This window comes from Castanea sativa, chromosome 7 (genome assembly GCF_040712315.1).
Source record: "Castanea sativa cultivar Marrone di Chiusa Pesio chromosome 7, ASM4071231v1".
Taxonomy (NCBI): Eukaryota; Viridiplantae; Streptophyta; class Magnoliopsida; order Fagales; family Fagaceae; genus Castanea; species Castanea sativa.
In genome coordinates this window covers 20,585,873-20,602,390 of record NC_134019.1, presented here as the reverse complement: position 1 = coordinate 20,602,390, position 16,518 = coordinate 20,585,873, and the positions used below count along the sequence as shown (strand labels likewise).

At 36.4% G+C, this 16,518-nt stretch overlaps 1 protein-coding gene across 2 annotated transcripts; it reads right to left on the bottom strand.

Moving 5' to 3' along the window:
• Window positions 1-5,414: 5,414 nt before the first annotated feature.
• LOC142644739 (GATA transcription factor 28-like) lies at window positions 5,415-12,310 on the bottom strand. Of its 2 annotated transcripts, XR_012845985.1 has the most exons (8): window positions 11,563-12,218; window positions 10,311-10,394; window positions 10,006-10,139; window positions 8,001-8,123; window positions 7,673-7,778; window positions 7,441-7,476; window positions 5,897-5,968; window positions 5,751-5,799 (listed from the first exon to the last, which is right to left on the bottom strand). XR_012845985.1 is itself a non-coding variant. In XM_075819314.1 (7 exons), exons 1-7 carry the CDS (start codon window positions 11,872-11,874, stop codon window positions 5,701-5,703), a joined length of 930 nt encoding a protein of 309 aa, XP_075675429.1. In that variant the 5' UTR covers window positions 11,875-12,310; the 3' UTR covers window positions 5,415-5,700. The 2 variants fall into 2 exon arrangements, 1 of the variants encoding a protein (XP_075675429.1); XM_075819314.1 differs by lacking the exon at window positions 7,441-7,476 and having other exon boundaries at window positions 5,415-5,799; window positions 11,563-12,310.
• Between the last annotated feature and the right edge of the window lie 4,208 nt (window positions 12,311-16,518).

Below are 16,518 nucleotides of genomic sequence, written 5' to 3'. Positions count from 1 at the left end.
CATTGAAAATAAATTTAGAAGTTTTAATGATCTAAATGATATTTCGTATACTTAAATCAAATCAACAAATTAGAAGTCGTAACCAAATCAAATCTTTCACAGTTGATATGCATTTTTGGATTATGATGATTGAGTTTTTCAAGAATTGATTTAATTAATTACTTGGCATAGCCTAATTGGATCAAAACTAAAAGTAATTATGAATCTTTGCATGCTAAATAATTCTGAAAGTTTGCATTTAAGTTGTATGAGACTTGGATCGTAATATTATCTTCTATAAATAAATGAGAGATTTCGATTTTAAAAGCACAATTCGCTCTTCAAAAAAGATTTTGGTAAGGAGGCATTGGGCGATTTCTAATCCTTTTCGTCAACCACGACACTCTATCCCTCAAAAGCCTCGAATTTATGACGTCCTTAGCATTAATTTGACTCAAGGAAAAGCCCAATCACTTTCTATAGTCAAAATTATCTGAACTCTACTAAAATCTTCAAAGATGCAATGGAGGTTTCAACAAAACCATTAAAGGAAGGAGGAGCTAAACAAATTTTCTAAGGTTGAAAGAAGGAGGTGCTACACAGATTCCTGATTACCCAAGGAACCTTGAAGAGAGGAGGTGCTGCCTAAGACTAAGATTCAGGTTCCGTTTTGTTGAAGATTTCTAGTATCGTTGTTTAGTTTCAGTGTTGTGGAAATGTGTATTTAAGTGTTATAAAAATATGTGTCAAAAGTGTTATTGTTGTTTAAACACTGAAAGACAAAAGACAAAAGTAATTTTGAGGTGATGTTCAAGGTGTTAGGATATGTACCATTTAAATCTTATTGTATGATGCTATGTATAACATTATGTATGACTTAATGTTGTGATTAATAAAGTTGTTTTATTATTATCTAAAATAATGGTAACATGAATATTGGGACATTATCATATAGTACATGAGATGAATAGTATGTGATTTAGTCACAAAAGATATATATCACAAGTTCTTTATAAAATCAGAATTTTAGTTCGTAGTCAATAATGAAATTGGACATTTCATCTGCAAAGACTATAACATATCAACTAAGATGACTTATCTTGATTATGGAAGTACAAACTTTTAGTTGATTTGTTGATATGTTTTAAGAGTTAAGCTATATTGAACTAAATTACTGTGAGATTTATTATTCATCTAACGACTGTCAAATGAATAATAAATTTCACAACTTCTATTTACATCAACTCTTAATCCTGAGAGAATAATGAACATGGTCATGAAGTGTAGGTTGCTTTGATATATCAGAAGTGAGATCTAAAGTCATGATCAAAATCTCAGTATGTTGGGTAGCTGCATTTAATATTGATGGAACATATATTCTTAAGATAGAATTCATAATCTCTTAACGGAGTTTAATGAGTTTGGTTATTCAAAGTGTTAGGTCTAACCACTTTAATAAGAAGTAACTAAAGTATATATTTATGAAATTGGATTTCATAAATATATAATGAATAACTTAAAGGATTAAACCAGGTACTCAAGGATTAAGATGTAGTAATCTTCAAAATGGTAGTTAACATTCATGACTTTGAATTGCTATGAATATTTGAATGAAGGGGTTGCATGTATAATAAAGACTTGGGATATAATTTATTAATAAGGCCTAAAGTGCAATTGTATTTATATAGTGGTATTAAATATAATTAACGGTAACTTTGGACTTGTCAAAAGTTGACAGAAAAACTCAAGGTCCATTGGAGCTAAAGTCTTATTTGTTTCCTTTTGGTCCTACTCCAAGCCACATACTAAAACCCAATTGAAATGGCCCAAAAACTAACCCAATTAAATAATCAGTTATATATAAGGAGAGAAACATACAGAATTTCATAAGGGTTTTATAAGGAATGAAATTGTGTATATGTAAGTATAAGTCACTTTCTTATTCTCCTTTGAATACATCCGTGTAAACTGATTGAGAGACCACATTTCTTGGGCTTAAATGGAATTGGAGTGAAGGTTAAAAGTATTTCTAAGTACTTCTAATCTTTGGTTTTGAATTTCACCACACAAAGGTACGCTCTCTTGTTTTTGAATTCTGAAATTTACATAAAACATGTTAACAATTACGAATGAAGTAGATCCGTTAATTTCCCGTTACGTATATTTTGTATGCAATACAAACTATAGAGAACTATTGTCTATATAACTAGAAGCCCCACCATTGACTCTGTTTCACCAAGCCAACCATGCGTGCATGTATAAACCTTGAACCGAGTAGTATAGATCCAAATCTTTGGTTAATTAATATGTATGAAAACATGTTGGTATTTGATGAACATGCTAGTTATAAATTTGGGTGCCTAATATAATAACGATAATTTTTTTTTTTTGGTTGAAAACCCCTAATTTTCAATATGTTTTATTGATCATAACACGTTGGGATGATGCTTGTATGAAATGACCATGACCAACATATTCTATAAGACTTACTTGTTTGGAAGGGTGGGAGTCTAATACCTTCCCACCCTATAATTTAGCGTCTTAGATCAATGATTCTAAACTTGACTTTATCATATAATTTTCATTTTTCTATTTAGAATGTAACTATAATATCAAAGTCATTTAATTTTTTTTAGATTGTATCTAAGAATAAAATCAAGTATTTTCTTTTTTATGTTCTATCAAATGTAAATATTCATTTGAATAAATAAAAATGAGGTATTTATTTATTATTGTGGTTTTTTTTTTCAATTTAATAAAATAGGTAATGACTATAAAACCTTAGACATAGGGGGTCAAACGTCATTAATCAAACCACATATTTAATAGGCAGTCAACATATTTCATGCTGGGTAGACTGTAGAGGATGGTGTGATGGAGATTAGGTGGAGCCTAGGGAGAGTGAGTCACGTGTAAGGGAGGGTATGTACCATGTGAAGGCTGTGGAAAGATATCCATCTGCATCACTATTGAAAGTATAAAGTTATCTTATGAGAGTATGAGACGGTCTTTTAAGATATCTTTTTTATAATATGTATTGATCTCACATACGTGAGTCTCACATTTTATGAGAGAGTGGTCTCATGAGTCATGAAATTATTTCATGAGATAACTTCTAATAGAAAAGAGTCCCTTGGTGGAGAATTGATATGGAGCATTATACCCAAGCATATGGCTGTGTAAAATTACGGTATAAGGAAGAGAGGAGACCGAATTTCATGATCTATGGGCATTTGTATTTAATTGTATTTATCTTTTTTTAGTGTAAGACAAAACAAAACAAAAAAAAAAGTAAACAGCGAGTCACACGTAGAAAATAGACCAAACTCTATTCAAGTCCAAAGTCTGTCCCGAAAGTCATGAATATTTATGAAAATAACAAGACCAAGACATATTCTCTTTGACCAACTTGTTCACACATATGAGAATGATGCTTCTTTTTCGGCCAATTTGGTATCCTTCCCCCCAAAAAATAAAAATTTGGTATCCTTCCCCACCTACTATTTTCTTTTGAAGATATTAATAATTTACATTTAACATTTTCCTCAAAGTAAAAAAATTTCCTCTATTATCCCAGCAATAGCCATAATAACACTTCTTATCAAGATGGCAAATGATGCATTTCTCACAAATTTGGTATGGTCTTCCACTACTTGAGTAAAGCTAGAGAAACAAATTTTTTTATAAAAAAATTTATAAACTGCTAATGCAGTGAATAGTTATTGGTAAATGAAAAATGTGATGGACCAAGATAAAAAGCAATAAGAAGTTGATCACATCAACAATTTGTAAAAATATTATAAAATAGTTTGTAATTATAGCAATTTTTCTGCTCTTCCACATATCTAAATTTTACACATACCAGATCTTTTAGGATTCCTAAAGAGCATTGCCATGTTTAGTTGCAACAATTTAAAGTAACACCAATCCTATCTTTTTGAATTCCCTTTTAAAAATGTAGGTATCTTTTGATTCTTTTCATGTTTGGGAATGTTCTATTCTTTATAAAGTGATGATTATATCCCTAATGGAATACACTTTAACTAAATTATTGTAAGTTAGCAACACTTTCTAATCACCTGCTTATTTTGTGTATTGAAACCGATTTTATATTATGGCTATATTTATCTTCAAGGATTACTATTGACTTTAATTTTTATCTCATATTTGTAATTGTAATTTTTTTTAAATTTTTTTTAAGTTTGATTGATTTTGATAAACCATAAAAGAATTTTGAAATAATTTTTTTTTTTTGGTTTGGTATGTGTCATTTGGAAATCTTAGACTTTTATTTTAGAAGATTTTACTTACGCTCTGTTTGTCTGTTTGTTTCGATGGAAAACTATGTATAAAGATTGTTTCTTGTGTTTTTCAGTGTTTGGTAGCATTAGGAAAAAAGTCATGCTAACAAGTGCCCTTAGGACAACGGTTAACAATTTATTTTAGGAAAATTTTGATACCACTTTTATGGAAAATGGAAAAAACTGCCAAAATATTAATTGTTTTTTTTTTCTTTTCCTATAAAAACTTTCTTTAAATGAATTATTAACCATTTCCTTTAAAGTGGTGGATAAAAGGCATGGCATTTTATTTATAAACGTAAAAATATTTTGGGAAGAATACAAGATTCTTAGAATAAACCAAATATGAGGATTCTTAAGAATAAATCAAACAACCCTTGAGATTCCATGAAATGATACTTTCTCCAAACATTTCAATAAATGACATTTCCATTTTTGAGAATTTTTCTAAATGAAACTTATAAGTTCATATCCACTCATACTTTCACTTTCTTAGCGGAATATTCAATAAACATTCCTAAACATTTATACAAACTTCAAGAGTAAGAGTGTGGCTCTCAAGGAGGGGAGTATTCTCGCAGTTTAGATATGAATCTATTTTTTAAAATCAAATATTTACACAAACTTCTAGAGACAGATTGTCATTCCATGAAACATTTTGGGGGTGTCATTTCAAGAAACTCATGAGAGGTAAGTCCAATTTGCCTAAGGTTTTAGGGCCTACACCTTCATCAACCCAATAAGCAAATGAGAAAAGACAAGATTTAGAAATGGGCCAAGTTTGTTTACAAGTGAGCAACCTAGCTTGCAGATCTGATTATTGAATGAACTATAGCTATTTCCTTGGAAAATGGAGCTTGTGTAGGATTTTTTCCCTCAGAAAGTCTATTATATGTAAAATTTATATACGTTGAAAAGGAAGTAGATGATGAGAATATAGGCTAAGGAGGCCGGTGAGGACCCTAGTTCCCTTTCGCATTGAAATTTTCAAATTATAAAAAATAAAAATTTAGAAAGCTTCAAGATGAGATTGATCTTGTTGATTATTCCAACTATACTTCAAACATGTGTGCATGAGGAGTTGAGGGTGGGGTTTGAATATGTGAAACTAGTAGAAATTGAATTCACCATTGATTACAGGGGAAAAAAAATTGGCAATTTCTGCTTTTTTCATTGCGGAGATATTAATACAAATGACAAAATTTAGATGACAAATCATAATGGCCCATGCTCTACTATACCCAAATTACAGAAATAGTAAGTATGAAGAACAGTACACCTATTGAGGGCACGAATATATATATATTTACAGCTGGTCAAAGTAAGTTGAAAGTTATTACATTGAATTCAAATCTATTTAACATTTTTCTCTAAAACAACAAATGGCATAGCAACTGCTGCAGGAGGTGCAACTTTTCACTCACCTTTCGGCAGTTACAGCAGAGATATCGCCATTAGAGGAGGGGACAATGTCTGTAGCTGTGGTTACCACGACTAAGTCATTAGCTTCGCCATTATTCTGTGATAAACACCCATGAGAAGAGCAGAAGACAAAGGGTAAGAATTGTCTTCTGAGGGAAGGCTTCAAATATCAAACACAAGGGATGTAGCTATACCTGTTCAATTAGCTTAACAGGAGGATCCTGGATACCCACATTTGAAACCTTAGATAGATCTCTTAAAATTCCCTGCAAAATTCAATTTCCCACAATATCACTGAAAGCAGCAGGAGTTAGTTCCACAATGAGAGTGGAATGTGGATGAAGAAAAAGGAAAACAATTCTTTTCTTATTTAGTTTTTATTTTATGAGCAAGCAAGAGGATGACAAGCACTGTGTAATACACACACAAACACAAGGTGGGACCAAGAGGAATACCAAATTTGACATATTAATATCAATTGACCTAGATGACCGCGATTGATTTTTGATACTGATTTCACTAATTGATGCTACTAGAGATATTTGATTGCTATTTGAATTTTATTTCAATATATGATGTAATCCCTTTATGAGTTTTATTTTCTTTTATTATTGGTAATTTGGTACCATTGTAGACAATCATGAATTGATGATATATGAGTTGGAAGTATTCTTCCAATGTTTGGTGCTGATTCTAAGCAAGTCCAGGTGCTGATTCCAAGCAACCTAGGTGTTGATTGTTACATTCTATTTTTTGGTTTTCATCACTTGGTGCTACATCTGAGCAAACCCTAGCTATTGATCCCTAGGTCGTATCCCTTTCCTCTTCTATTTTTCCTACACAAGTCCCCCCTTCTTTGAGTTTATTGTCCGGTATCACTAGTATACAAGGCCATAGATGAATAAGAATTTCATTGATACAAACAATGAACACTCAACTAAAATCATACAAGTGAGCAGTGTTTCTTCCTTTCTATTTCTTTCAAAGTTCATTTATTGATCACAAAAGGGTTACAGAAGGTCTTCTATACAATTTGCTACTCCAGCATAGCTTTCTCAATCTATGATAATGTTTTTTTAATGAACGGTGTGTAGCCTCCATACACCACCAAACCATCTGAGTCATCAAATTTCGCAGAACATTATAAAATCCCCATCTTAGCTGATGCTAATGTTTTACCACATGTATCTGTTTCTTATGTGTTAATCCTCCTCATTTCTCTCAACATCCTCACGTTAGTTAAATACCATATGGACATATCTCCAACTACGCAGCATCCTGTACTATGACACATTGTTCTCGCCCAATCAACCAATATATATGACCAGATGTAACAATGGCCTCAAAGTCTCTCCATGAAAATTTTCCTTTAGACTGAAAAATTCATTACAATACCCCCCTCATTATAAGTGACGTCCCCTTCAAAGTCAACTTTTCAAGAAGGTCATTTCTGCAGACCTTCTAGAAAACAACTTTTGAAATCACTTGCAACTCATGAAAACTGTAGACCATGTAAGCTTGTATTGCTTATCCTTAATCTTCAGTTCAAAAATCATCTCTCCCAGTTTTACTTCCCTTTTCTAGCTTGCCACTAAAACTATTGTCAGCAAACAACACAAGCTACAGAACTGCTTGAATTTGAATCATAGGTCAAAGATAATTTGACCCAAAGAAAAGAAAACAAAGGAATAAAAGAAGGGGGGCAATTGCAACAATAATTGGGTAAAATCATATTTACCTCCAATAATCAGTTAAGAATTTGTCAAGCCATTCCCTGAATCACCATATACTGCAACTAAAATCAAGAAGGATCTGGTGGCTATAACAATAAACCCTAAAGGGGATGATTTTGCAACCAATACTATGACTCACCATGCACTTGATATAAAGATTTATTTTTTGTATGCATATATCCATTTAAAGGAAAAAAAAGAAAAATCAATCAGTATATTTTTTGTGATTGAGCAGACCTTGTTGGCCCACTTGAGTCCACATGCATTACACAAAGTCCTCGGACCAGCCGGCCCACGACGCATCATTGGAGTAGACTTTGAACTAATTCCACAGTGTGTACATCTGCACAGAGCATATGGCAAGGATTTACAAAAAGAGAACATATAACTTTGTATTTATAAACAAGAATAGAACTATCACCTTCATTTTAGACACATTAGAATTACAGTGAAAATTTATATTACGTCGAATGGAAAATGGCAATGGACAGGAGATAGGAAATCATTCTAATGGTCCTTGGGATATACAAAAAGTTATACATTGGAATGATCGATTAAGACTCACATTGTCTCTTGCATGCTGTCATCTTGTCCAGAACCTTGCGTCGTACTGTAAACTGAAGTATCTGAGCCCAGTTCTTCAGATATGGCTTTGGATGAGGTAAACTGACCCTTCTTACGCTGCATCCTGATATAGCCACGTATGCAAAATGAGAAGATGACCAGAAGGAAACCCATTCTCACAAGATAACAAAGGAAACAGAGTTATAGGAGCAGGCTGCAGGAAGGGGGGAAGGAAGGAAGGGGGGAAGAAGAAGAAGAAGAAGAAGAAGAAAAAAAAAAGGCTTGCAGAAGGCCACTTCAACCGTATTCTCATGTTGAACAGAAAAACTAGTTTATACAAAATTATATATGTTGCACTTAGAACCAATAGACATGAACAAATATTCATTATTTCAGCATTCAAGACCCATCAGTTTTCTCAAAATCCATTAATCTACCAATCTTGATAAGTATTAATCACTTGGGCACAGTGATTGGCAAGCATGCAACAACTTAACAATGCCTCATGTTTATCATAATATCAATAAACTTTCACGTTATTTTCTAAGAGCAACCCCTTTGAGCCTGTAGGACATAACTCTAACTATAATCTTTTTCTTTTTTACAAAAATTGGTTCACTGGTTAAGACTTTAGATATAGAACTTCACATTCCTATCTAGGATTAGAAGCAAAAAAGAAAAGAAATAAACATTCTCATAAACAACGCCAAAGAATAGAACTTCTAAAACTTCAAGATATATTTTATAATTACATGTCCTCACACTAATGAAGTAATGATTTATCTGAATTCTTAGTATCTATTTCCTTTAGTTCTTGATTATATTGTATTTTTTTTCTTTTTCAGAGTGTTCACCATTGTGAACATGATGTTTGATTTTTTTTCATTAAAAGTCTTATTACCTATCAAAAAAAGAAGGAATGATTCAAGACTAAAATTGAAGCAGCTAGACCAATACCATGGGACAAAGCCATCTCTTCATACTAGAGCTAGACCATGGGACTTAAGTTGCATGTCCTAACACTTCACATTGCAAGAGGCCAGGTTCTGCTTCTGAGAATAGTGAGGAACATAGATCAATATCCATCCATCATTGTACAAACACACCAACTCTTTATTACAATTTAAACATGTGCTAGATTGTCCACATAGCTAACTGGAACAATAAAATGTCCACACAGAAACTTGGATCATCCATATAAACTCAAAGACAAGGCAAGAATTACATTATCTGTCCATCAGCAACTATCTTTAGTTCATTAAATCAGTCAAAAATTTATAGGTTCCACTTCCATGTAAAGGAAGACAAGAATGATTGTTGGCAGAGAATATATATCCCCAATGTTGTCTTATTTTGGATGTTAAAGGTATCAAGCCCCAGAACCCTTCTCAACCTCTCAGACCTGTGCCATCAATATTGTATTATGATGACTTTGGTGATGTCATACCCTTAACCCACGGCCTCTCACCCACTAACCCATACTTCTAAAGCAGTTTATACATTTTTCTTTCTTTTGATAAGTGCAGTTTATACATTTTTCAACTCAATTTATAACTTCTTTGATCATTTATACACTGAGGCATCTCTTAACATTTGCTGAACAGTGCTGCTAAGACACATCCAAGTAATCACCATTACCATAATTAAATATGTTCTCTTAACAAAAAACAACACAAATCAGAAATCTCCAAAAGGTGAAAGTATTCTCTTTTTATAAATGCTCCTAAACCATTACAGAATTTGTTTTTTTCATTTTATCATTACAGAATTTGTCTTGATGCTTCCTAGAGTAAACACCTCAATGATATGAAATTATACAACAACAAAATAGGATGCCAATATTTTTCAACTTCCTTGTCTTTGATAACATTAATTAGAATTGCAATTCAACATGCTGATAAAACTTTTATTCTCAAATTTGTTTTGCATTAAAAAGATATAGCATTTTTTAAAACTTCACTTTTAAATGAAGGATGACAAGTTTAAACTTAAATCCAATAAAATACCTGAGTGCAACTTCCTTCCGCACATTGTAACGGATCTTCTTATCAAAACAACGCTCTTTTCTCTTCTCCCGGAATCGGCTTAAGGAAGCAGCTCTCTGTGGTTGAATTGACCTTCCAGAAAAGTCATTCATACCCTGGAAGAGACGTACTCAGGGCAGTCAATGTAAAAACAAATCAACACCTTTTGGATCACTTATAGTTTTGAGAAAGCTCGAATGTTTGTAGGAATATTTGGAATACAAGGAGAAGGAAGGCTGTAAGCAACCCTTCCATCCATCCAGATATAGGATTAAGCATTTACATACCCTTTGATTAAGAGGGATTGTTCCCACAGCAGGAATGCCAGAAGGGATTTCATAGCCACCCAAAAGTAACAAAACCGCCTGTACCTGTTAAAGAAAACATTCCATTGTTAATAAGTAATTTGGAAAGAGGGAGGGAGAGGGGGGGGGGGGGGAGGAGAATACTTTTAAGAATCAACTAAAACACGCATAACTCCTTCTCAAGTCCAAACCTCTAAAATGATTCAGCTTGATGCACAAAAAATATCCAGAAATTTAACTTGCATAGACCACAAAGTAAACCAAAACCAACAGACTTTAAGTCTCACCAAAATAAAATCCTAACAGGACCTATTTTCAACAAATGGAAATACAAAATTACAATTTGGACCAAAAAAGAAGAAGAAAAAGCCACATGTTCAAAATACAGAGTCAGCAGATAGAAAAACTAAACCTTTTCAGTTCAAACAGCACCAAAACACAAAACACTGCATAATTGACCAATTTTTAGCATACACCTATAAGTACAGCACATTCACAAAAATGACCCATGAAGGGGAGAGGGAAGTAAAAGAAAAGAAAAGAAACTAGTTGAGGTGAATTGTATTAAAAAAAAAATAATAGTAATAATCCAGACATTTTTGGCTAAGCAGCAACATAGAGCTACAAAACGTAGTATAATTCACGAAACTAATGAACAGCAAGCTGAAAACCCTGACTTCCCCAACTACTTATAAAGCACAATTCCACTGCATCTTTATAGTTCAACAAAGTAACTGGAACACATATGGCTACAAGGCACCAAAAACTTTTAGAAGTCATCAAACTAACCAAAAACCACGCCAAATTACTAAACCCTTCACTCAAATTAACACCAAAACAGTGACAAGGTGTCATAATCCACAACTAGGCAATTACTTACAAAGCGTGTTTACACTATTGGCTAAAAAGCACCACAAAATTTGAGAATTCATCAAACTAATCAAACCCAAGTCCAATCCCCAAACCCCTTCACTCAAATTACAGCCAAAACGCACAAACAAGGTACCATAATTAATAAAACTCATAATCTCAACTTGAAACTGACTTCCCCAACTACTTATAAACCTCAATTACACAGCATTTGCATAGTTTTCGACAAAGTAACCAAAACCCATTTATCTAAAAAGCACCACAAACTTTGAGAACTCATCAAACTAACCAAAACCCACAAGCCCCCTTCACTCAAATTACCACCAAAAAAAAAGAAGCTATCATAATTCACAAAGTTCAAAACCTTATCGGGCGAGACAGCGTCGAACACGTAAACCTCGCCCTGGAAGGAGAGCGTGAGCTGGTCAGAGCCACCGTTCACGGTGTTGACCGGAGGATAATCGGAGGCACCGGGCACAAACACGGCATTGGGAGCAACTTCTTGGACGTCACCGTTTAGCGTCGACACAGGTACGAATCGCATTTGGGGATTGTCTATAGACTCCTCTTCTCCCCCCACAACGTCGTCGTCTTCATCCTCAATTTCATTCTGCTGCTGCTGCTGCTGTTGAACGTTGCTGTTGTAAATCGAAGCTTCGTGATTCGATTCCGCCATTGTCACAGTCACAAATAATTACACCATTTACAGCTTTACAACAAAATTAAAAGCTTTGAGAAGGACAAGAATTCAGAGCCTCAAAAAAAAAAAAAAAATTTGTCCAATTTGAATAATAAAACCTATAATTAAAAAAAATATTCGTTAATTTTGTTTTTGAAGTAAATTAAATATAAAAAATGCAATAATATAGTAATTAGTAGTACTTGTAATTGAAAAACTTAAAAAAAAAAAAAAAAAAAAATGAAGGTTGAAGATTGAAATAAAAGAAGGAAATTTGAAATTTGTTGGATTTTTTTGATGAAAAGTGAGAATTTTGGTATTGGGGAGAGGGAGAGAACGTTGAAGGAGAGGAAGAAATAATGGCCACTGATTTATGGAGATATTTACGCAGAATGCCACTGTGTAGTAGATATTAGTGTGAGTGGTCCCAAAAAAAGACAAAAGAGTGTTTGTTTGTGTTGGCGAGTTTAGAGTCTTAATTAGTAATGAGTGGTCGTGATAAGGTAGGTCAGGTCTCTCACCTCTCAATTGTGGTCTATAGAATTAGAGGAAATGCCTCGTGGATACTTTTTATTAGACCATTTTTTTTATATTAAAGAGGTAAAAATATGTAAATTTGTAAAGATATTATATATATATATATATATATATATATATATATATATATATTTTCCTTACGTATTTAAGGGTGAAAGAAGATAGTAATTTTTTTTTGGGAGAATTGAAAGACGATAGTAAATGATAGTGTGTTATGTGTGAGGAAAAAAAAAAAAAATCAATAAAATTTGATATTTTAATGAAATAGATTTAAGAATGGATAATTTGACGTGGTATTTTTGAAATTTTTTTAAATGATTATATAAAATATAAAGATTATGTTTTTATACTAAAATAAATATAAAATTTTTACTAACTAATGTGAATGCTGTGGGGGTAAAAAGATCCTGATGGGAATGTGGGCTTTTTGGGCCGTGCTAAGGAAGGCCGACCTGCTCTTGGGTTTGGAATCTGTTTAGTACTACGGGTCGGCCCATACGCCGAGGATTCGAGGATCCAGCCGAGGGTGAACTTCCCCTCGGACGGACACCAGAGAACCCGGGACTTCATGGTAAAGGTTAGGGAATGACACGGTCAAGACCAATGGTTAAAAGGGGTGAACCTTTGAATGTCCTAGAAGCACCGATGTTAGAGAAATAGCAAAGATAAAGGCTGCCACCTCCACATTAAAGACCCTGCACCTACCACCCTGGCCGCATTAATGGGGAAGTGACACCTGAACAGTGGACGGGAAACTTCTGGTTACTATTCAAAGGCACTGAGAAAAGAAATATCTAGGCTAAGGGGGAGTTGTGGCAACACGTGTACAAAGTATCAAAGAGAGGAGTATTTAAGGAGCAACCTAGAACAGGAATAGAGACCCCCTTTTTTGTAATCTAAAAAGAAAGAAAAAGAAGAAAGAGAAAGAGATAATATAAGAACAGCTCTTGACTTACGTCCGAGGGGGTTGATTTACAATATTCCTTGTTGTTGTCAAGTGTTATCAATCTTTGACTTGTCATTTAATCCTTAGACACTTCTAACCTGGGTTTCAAGCCCACACTCTACAAATTCATATTGTTTAAGGCTTATTGGGCCTGAGCCCGTAACTGTTTTTGGGGCCAGGTGCAATTGTGCACTTACAATTGGTGCCGTCTGTGGGAAATCTAGTCTAGAAGAGGTAGGGATATTATGGCAGGTTTAGGCTCTTACCATGCAGAGTCACAGGGATCACAACCGGAGGACCATTTCGAGCGTCTTGAACATTGAAGGGATCGTGAGGGAAGCGTCTACACAGAGTACCCAGGCGCCAATCGTATTCATGGTGGGGGTAGCACCACACACGAGGAGGGTTTTAAATCCATGCAGAAGGAAATTAATCGTTTGAAGAGGAAGTTACGCCGTGCTAAACGCAGGTTTTCACCATCCTTGTCTAATCCTTCCTCTGAGGAGGATAGGGGAGATGGCTACAGCTCGAGGTCGCGCTCCCCCACCAGTGCAACGTCCTCCGGTGAGGAGAACGACCAGCCAACTCGCAGACGTAAGAAGCTTCATTCTAGGGGCTTAGGCAACGACGCTATGAGTAGGGCGTTGCACCAACTCTCTAAGTCTCCATTCACACGGAGGATTGAAAAAGGAAGGCTTCCCAGGAGGTTTACCCAGCCCACCTTTACCATCTACAATGGCCGGACTGATCCGGTGGAGCACGTGAGTCACTTCAACCAGAGGATGGCAGTGCACTCTCACAACGAGACTCTGATGCGTAAGGTTTTCCCCTCCAGCTTGGGACCTGTGGCTATGAGATGGTTTAACGGTCTCAAATCGGGGTCTGTAGGCTCATTCGGGGAGTTAACTAGGGCATTCGCTTCGCGGTTTATTACGTGTAGCAGAGTCCCTCGGCTATTGGACTCGCTACTATCCATGGCCATGAAGGAAGGGGAGACGCTGAAAGCATACTCCGACCGATACTGGGAAATGTTTAATGAAATAGATGGTGATTTTGATGAGGTGGCGCTTAATACCTTTAAGGTAGGTCTTCCTACTGACCACGACCTAAGAAAGTCTTTGACGAAAAAGCCCGTCCGCAGCGTACGTCGCCTTATGGATTGTATTGATGAGTACAAAAGGGTAGAGGAAGACCAGTGGCAAGGGAAGGGAAAGGAGAAGGTTATCCCGCAGGAGAGAAGGGATTTCAGGTCGGACAGATATCACAACAACAAGCCGAGGAGGGATTACTTCGGGCAATCCGGCTCGGCAGCACCTCAGGCTGTAAATACTGTGTTCCGAGAACCAGTGCATCAGTTACTAGAGAAAGTTCGTAAAGAGCCCTTCTTCAGATGGCCCAGCAAGATGGCAGGGGACCCTGCGAAAAGAAATCAAAACCTCTTTTGTTAGTACCATCAGGATGTGGGCCACACTACCGAGAACTGTCGGACCTTGTGGAACCATCTGGAGCAGCTCGTCAGTGAGGGAAAGTTGAAGCAACACTTGTGTCAGCCCACTGGGCAGGTCAGTCAAGTTGGCTCGAACAACCAGAGGAACAATTCATCTCGGCCAGCATTAGGAACAATTAATGTTATCTTCGCTGCACCTGGTAGAACCGGCTTAGGTCCCACTAGAGTGATGACGGTTTCCCATCCTCAGGCCGAGGACGTGGGTAGCAGGCCGAAGAGGTTGAAGGGCACTTTGCCCGTCCTAGGTTTCTCCGAGGAGGATAAGGTAGGGATTATCCAGCCCCATGACGATGCTCTTGTGGTCACCCTCAGGATAGGGAATTATGATGTGAGAAGGGTGATGATAGACCAGGGCAGCGGTGCAGATATCATGTACCCTGATCTATTCAAGGGGTTAAGGTTGAAGTTGGAAGATCTTACTCCTTATGATTCGCCGCTCATAAGTTTTGAAGGGAGAGCCGTTGTGCCGAAGGGACAGATTCGTTTGCCCGTTCAATCCGGTTCAGAAACGGTTGAGGTGGACTTTATTGTGGTTGACGCGTACTCTCCATATACAGCCATCCTTGCCAGGCCATGGCTGCACGCTCTTGGAGCTGTCTCCTCTACCTTGCATGTTAAAGTTAAATTTCCCTCAGGGGAATGTGTTGAAGAGGTCCTCGGTAGCCAATCGGTGGCCAGGCAATGCATATCGGCTGCTGTCCTGCATCAGACGGAGGCCGAATCTTCGGCTCTGATCACCAAAGGTTTATAGCAATTAACTGCTCCCGGTTCATCTGGGATGGCGACAGGGGAGGAGACATATTGTGAGGAGTTGGAGAAGTTTCCAGTAGCCGATGACCCAGAGAGGTTCTTCCAAGTCGGCGTACTTTTGCTACACCAAGAGAAGATGGAATTGTTAGAATTCTTGAGGGACAATGTTGATGTTTTTGCATGGGATCCTTATGAAGCTCCAAGCGTTGATCCGAGCTTCATTTGTCATCACTTGAATGTCAATCCAGCTATCGTTCCGAGAAGGCAGCCACCTCGGCGATCTTCCAGGGAACATTCCGAGGCTGTGAAGGAAGAGGTTCTTAAACTTAAAAGGGCTGGTGCTATCAAAGAGGTTTTCTACCCCGAGTGGTTGGCCCATACGATTGTTGTCAAAAAGAAAAATGGAACGTGGAGGGTATGTGTGGACTTCACTGATCTGAACAAGGCCTGTCCTAAAGATTCGTTCCCAATGCCACGTATTGATCAACTGGTGGATGCCACTGTCGGACATCCTCGGATGAGTTTTTTGGACGCCTTCTAAGGTTACCACCAGATTCCCTTGGCGTTAGAGGATCAGGAGAAGACTGCCTTCATTACACCGACGGGGAATTATCATTATAAGGTCATGCCGTTCGGCTTGAAGAATGCTGGGGCTACCTATCAAAGGATGATGACCAGAATGTTCGAACAACAAATGGGGAAAACCATTGAGGTATATGTTGACGATATGGTGGTGAAGAGCAAAACAATACCCTCACACGTGAAAGATTTGGCCGACACTTTTCAGATACTGAGAAAGTACAAGTTACGCCTCAACGCCTCAAAGTGCTCTTTCGGCGTGGGGTCTGGAAAGTTCTTGGGATATATGATTACTCATAGAGGCATAGAGGTAAATCCGGTG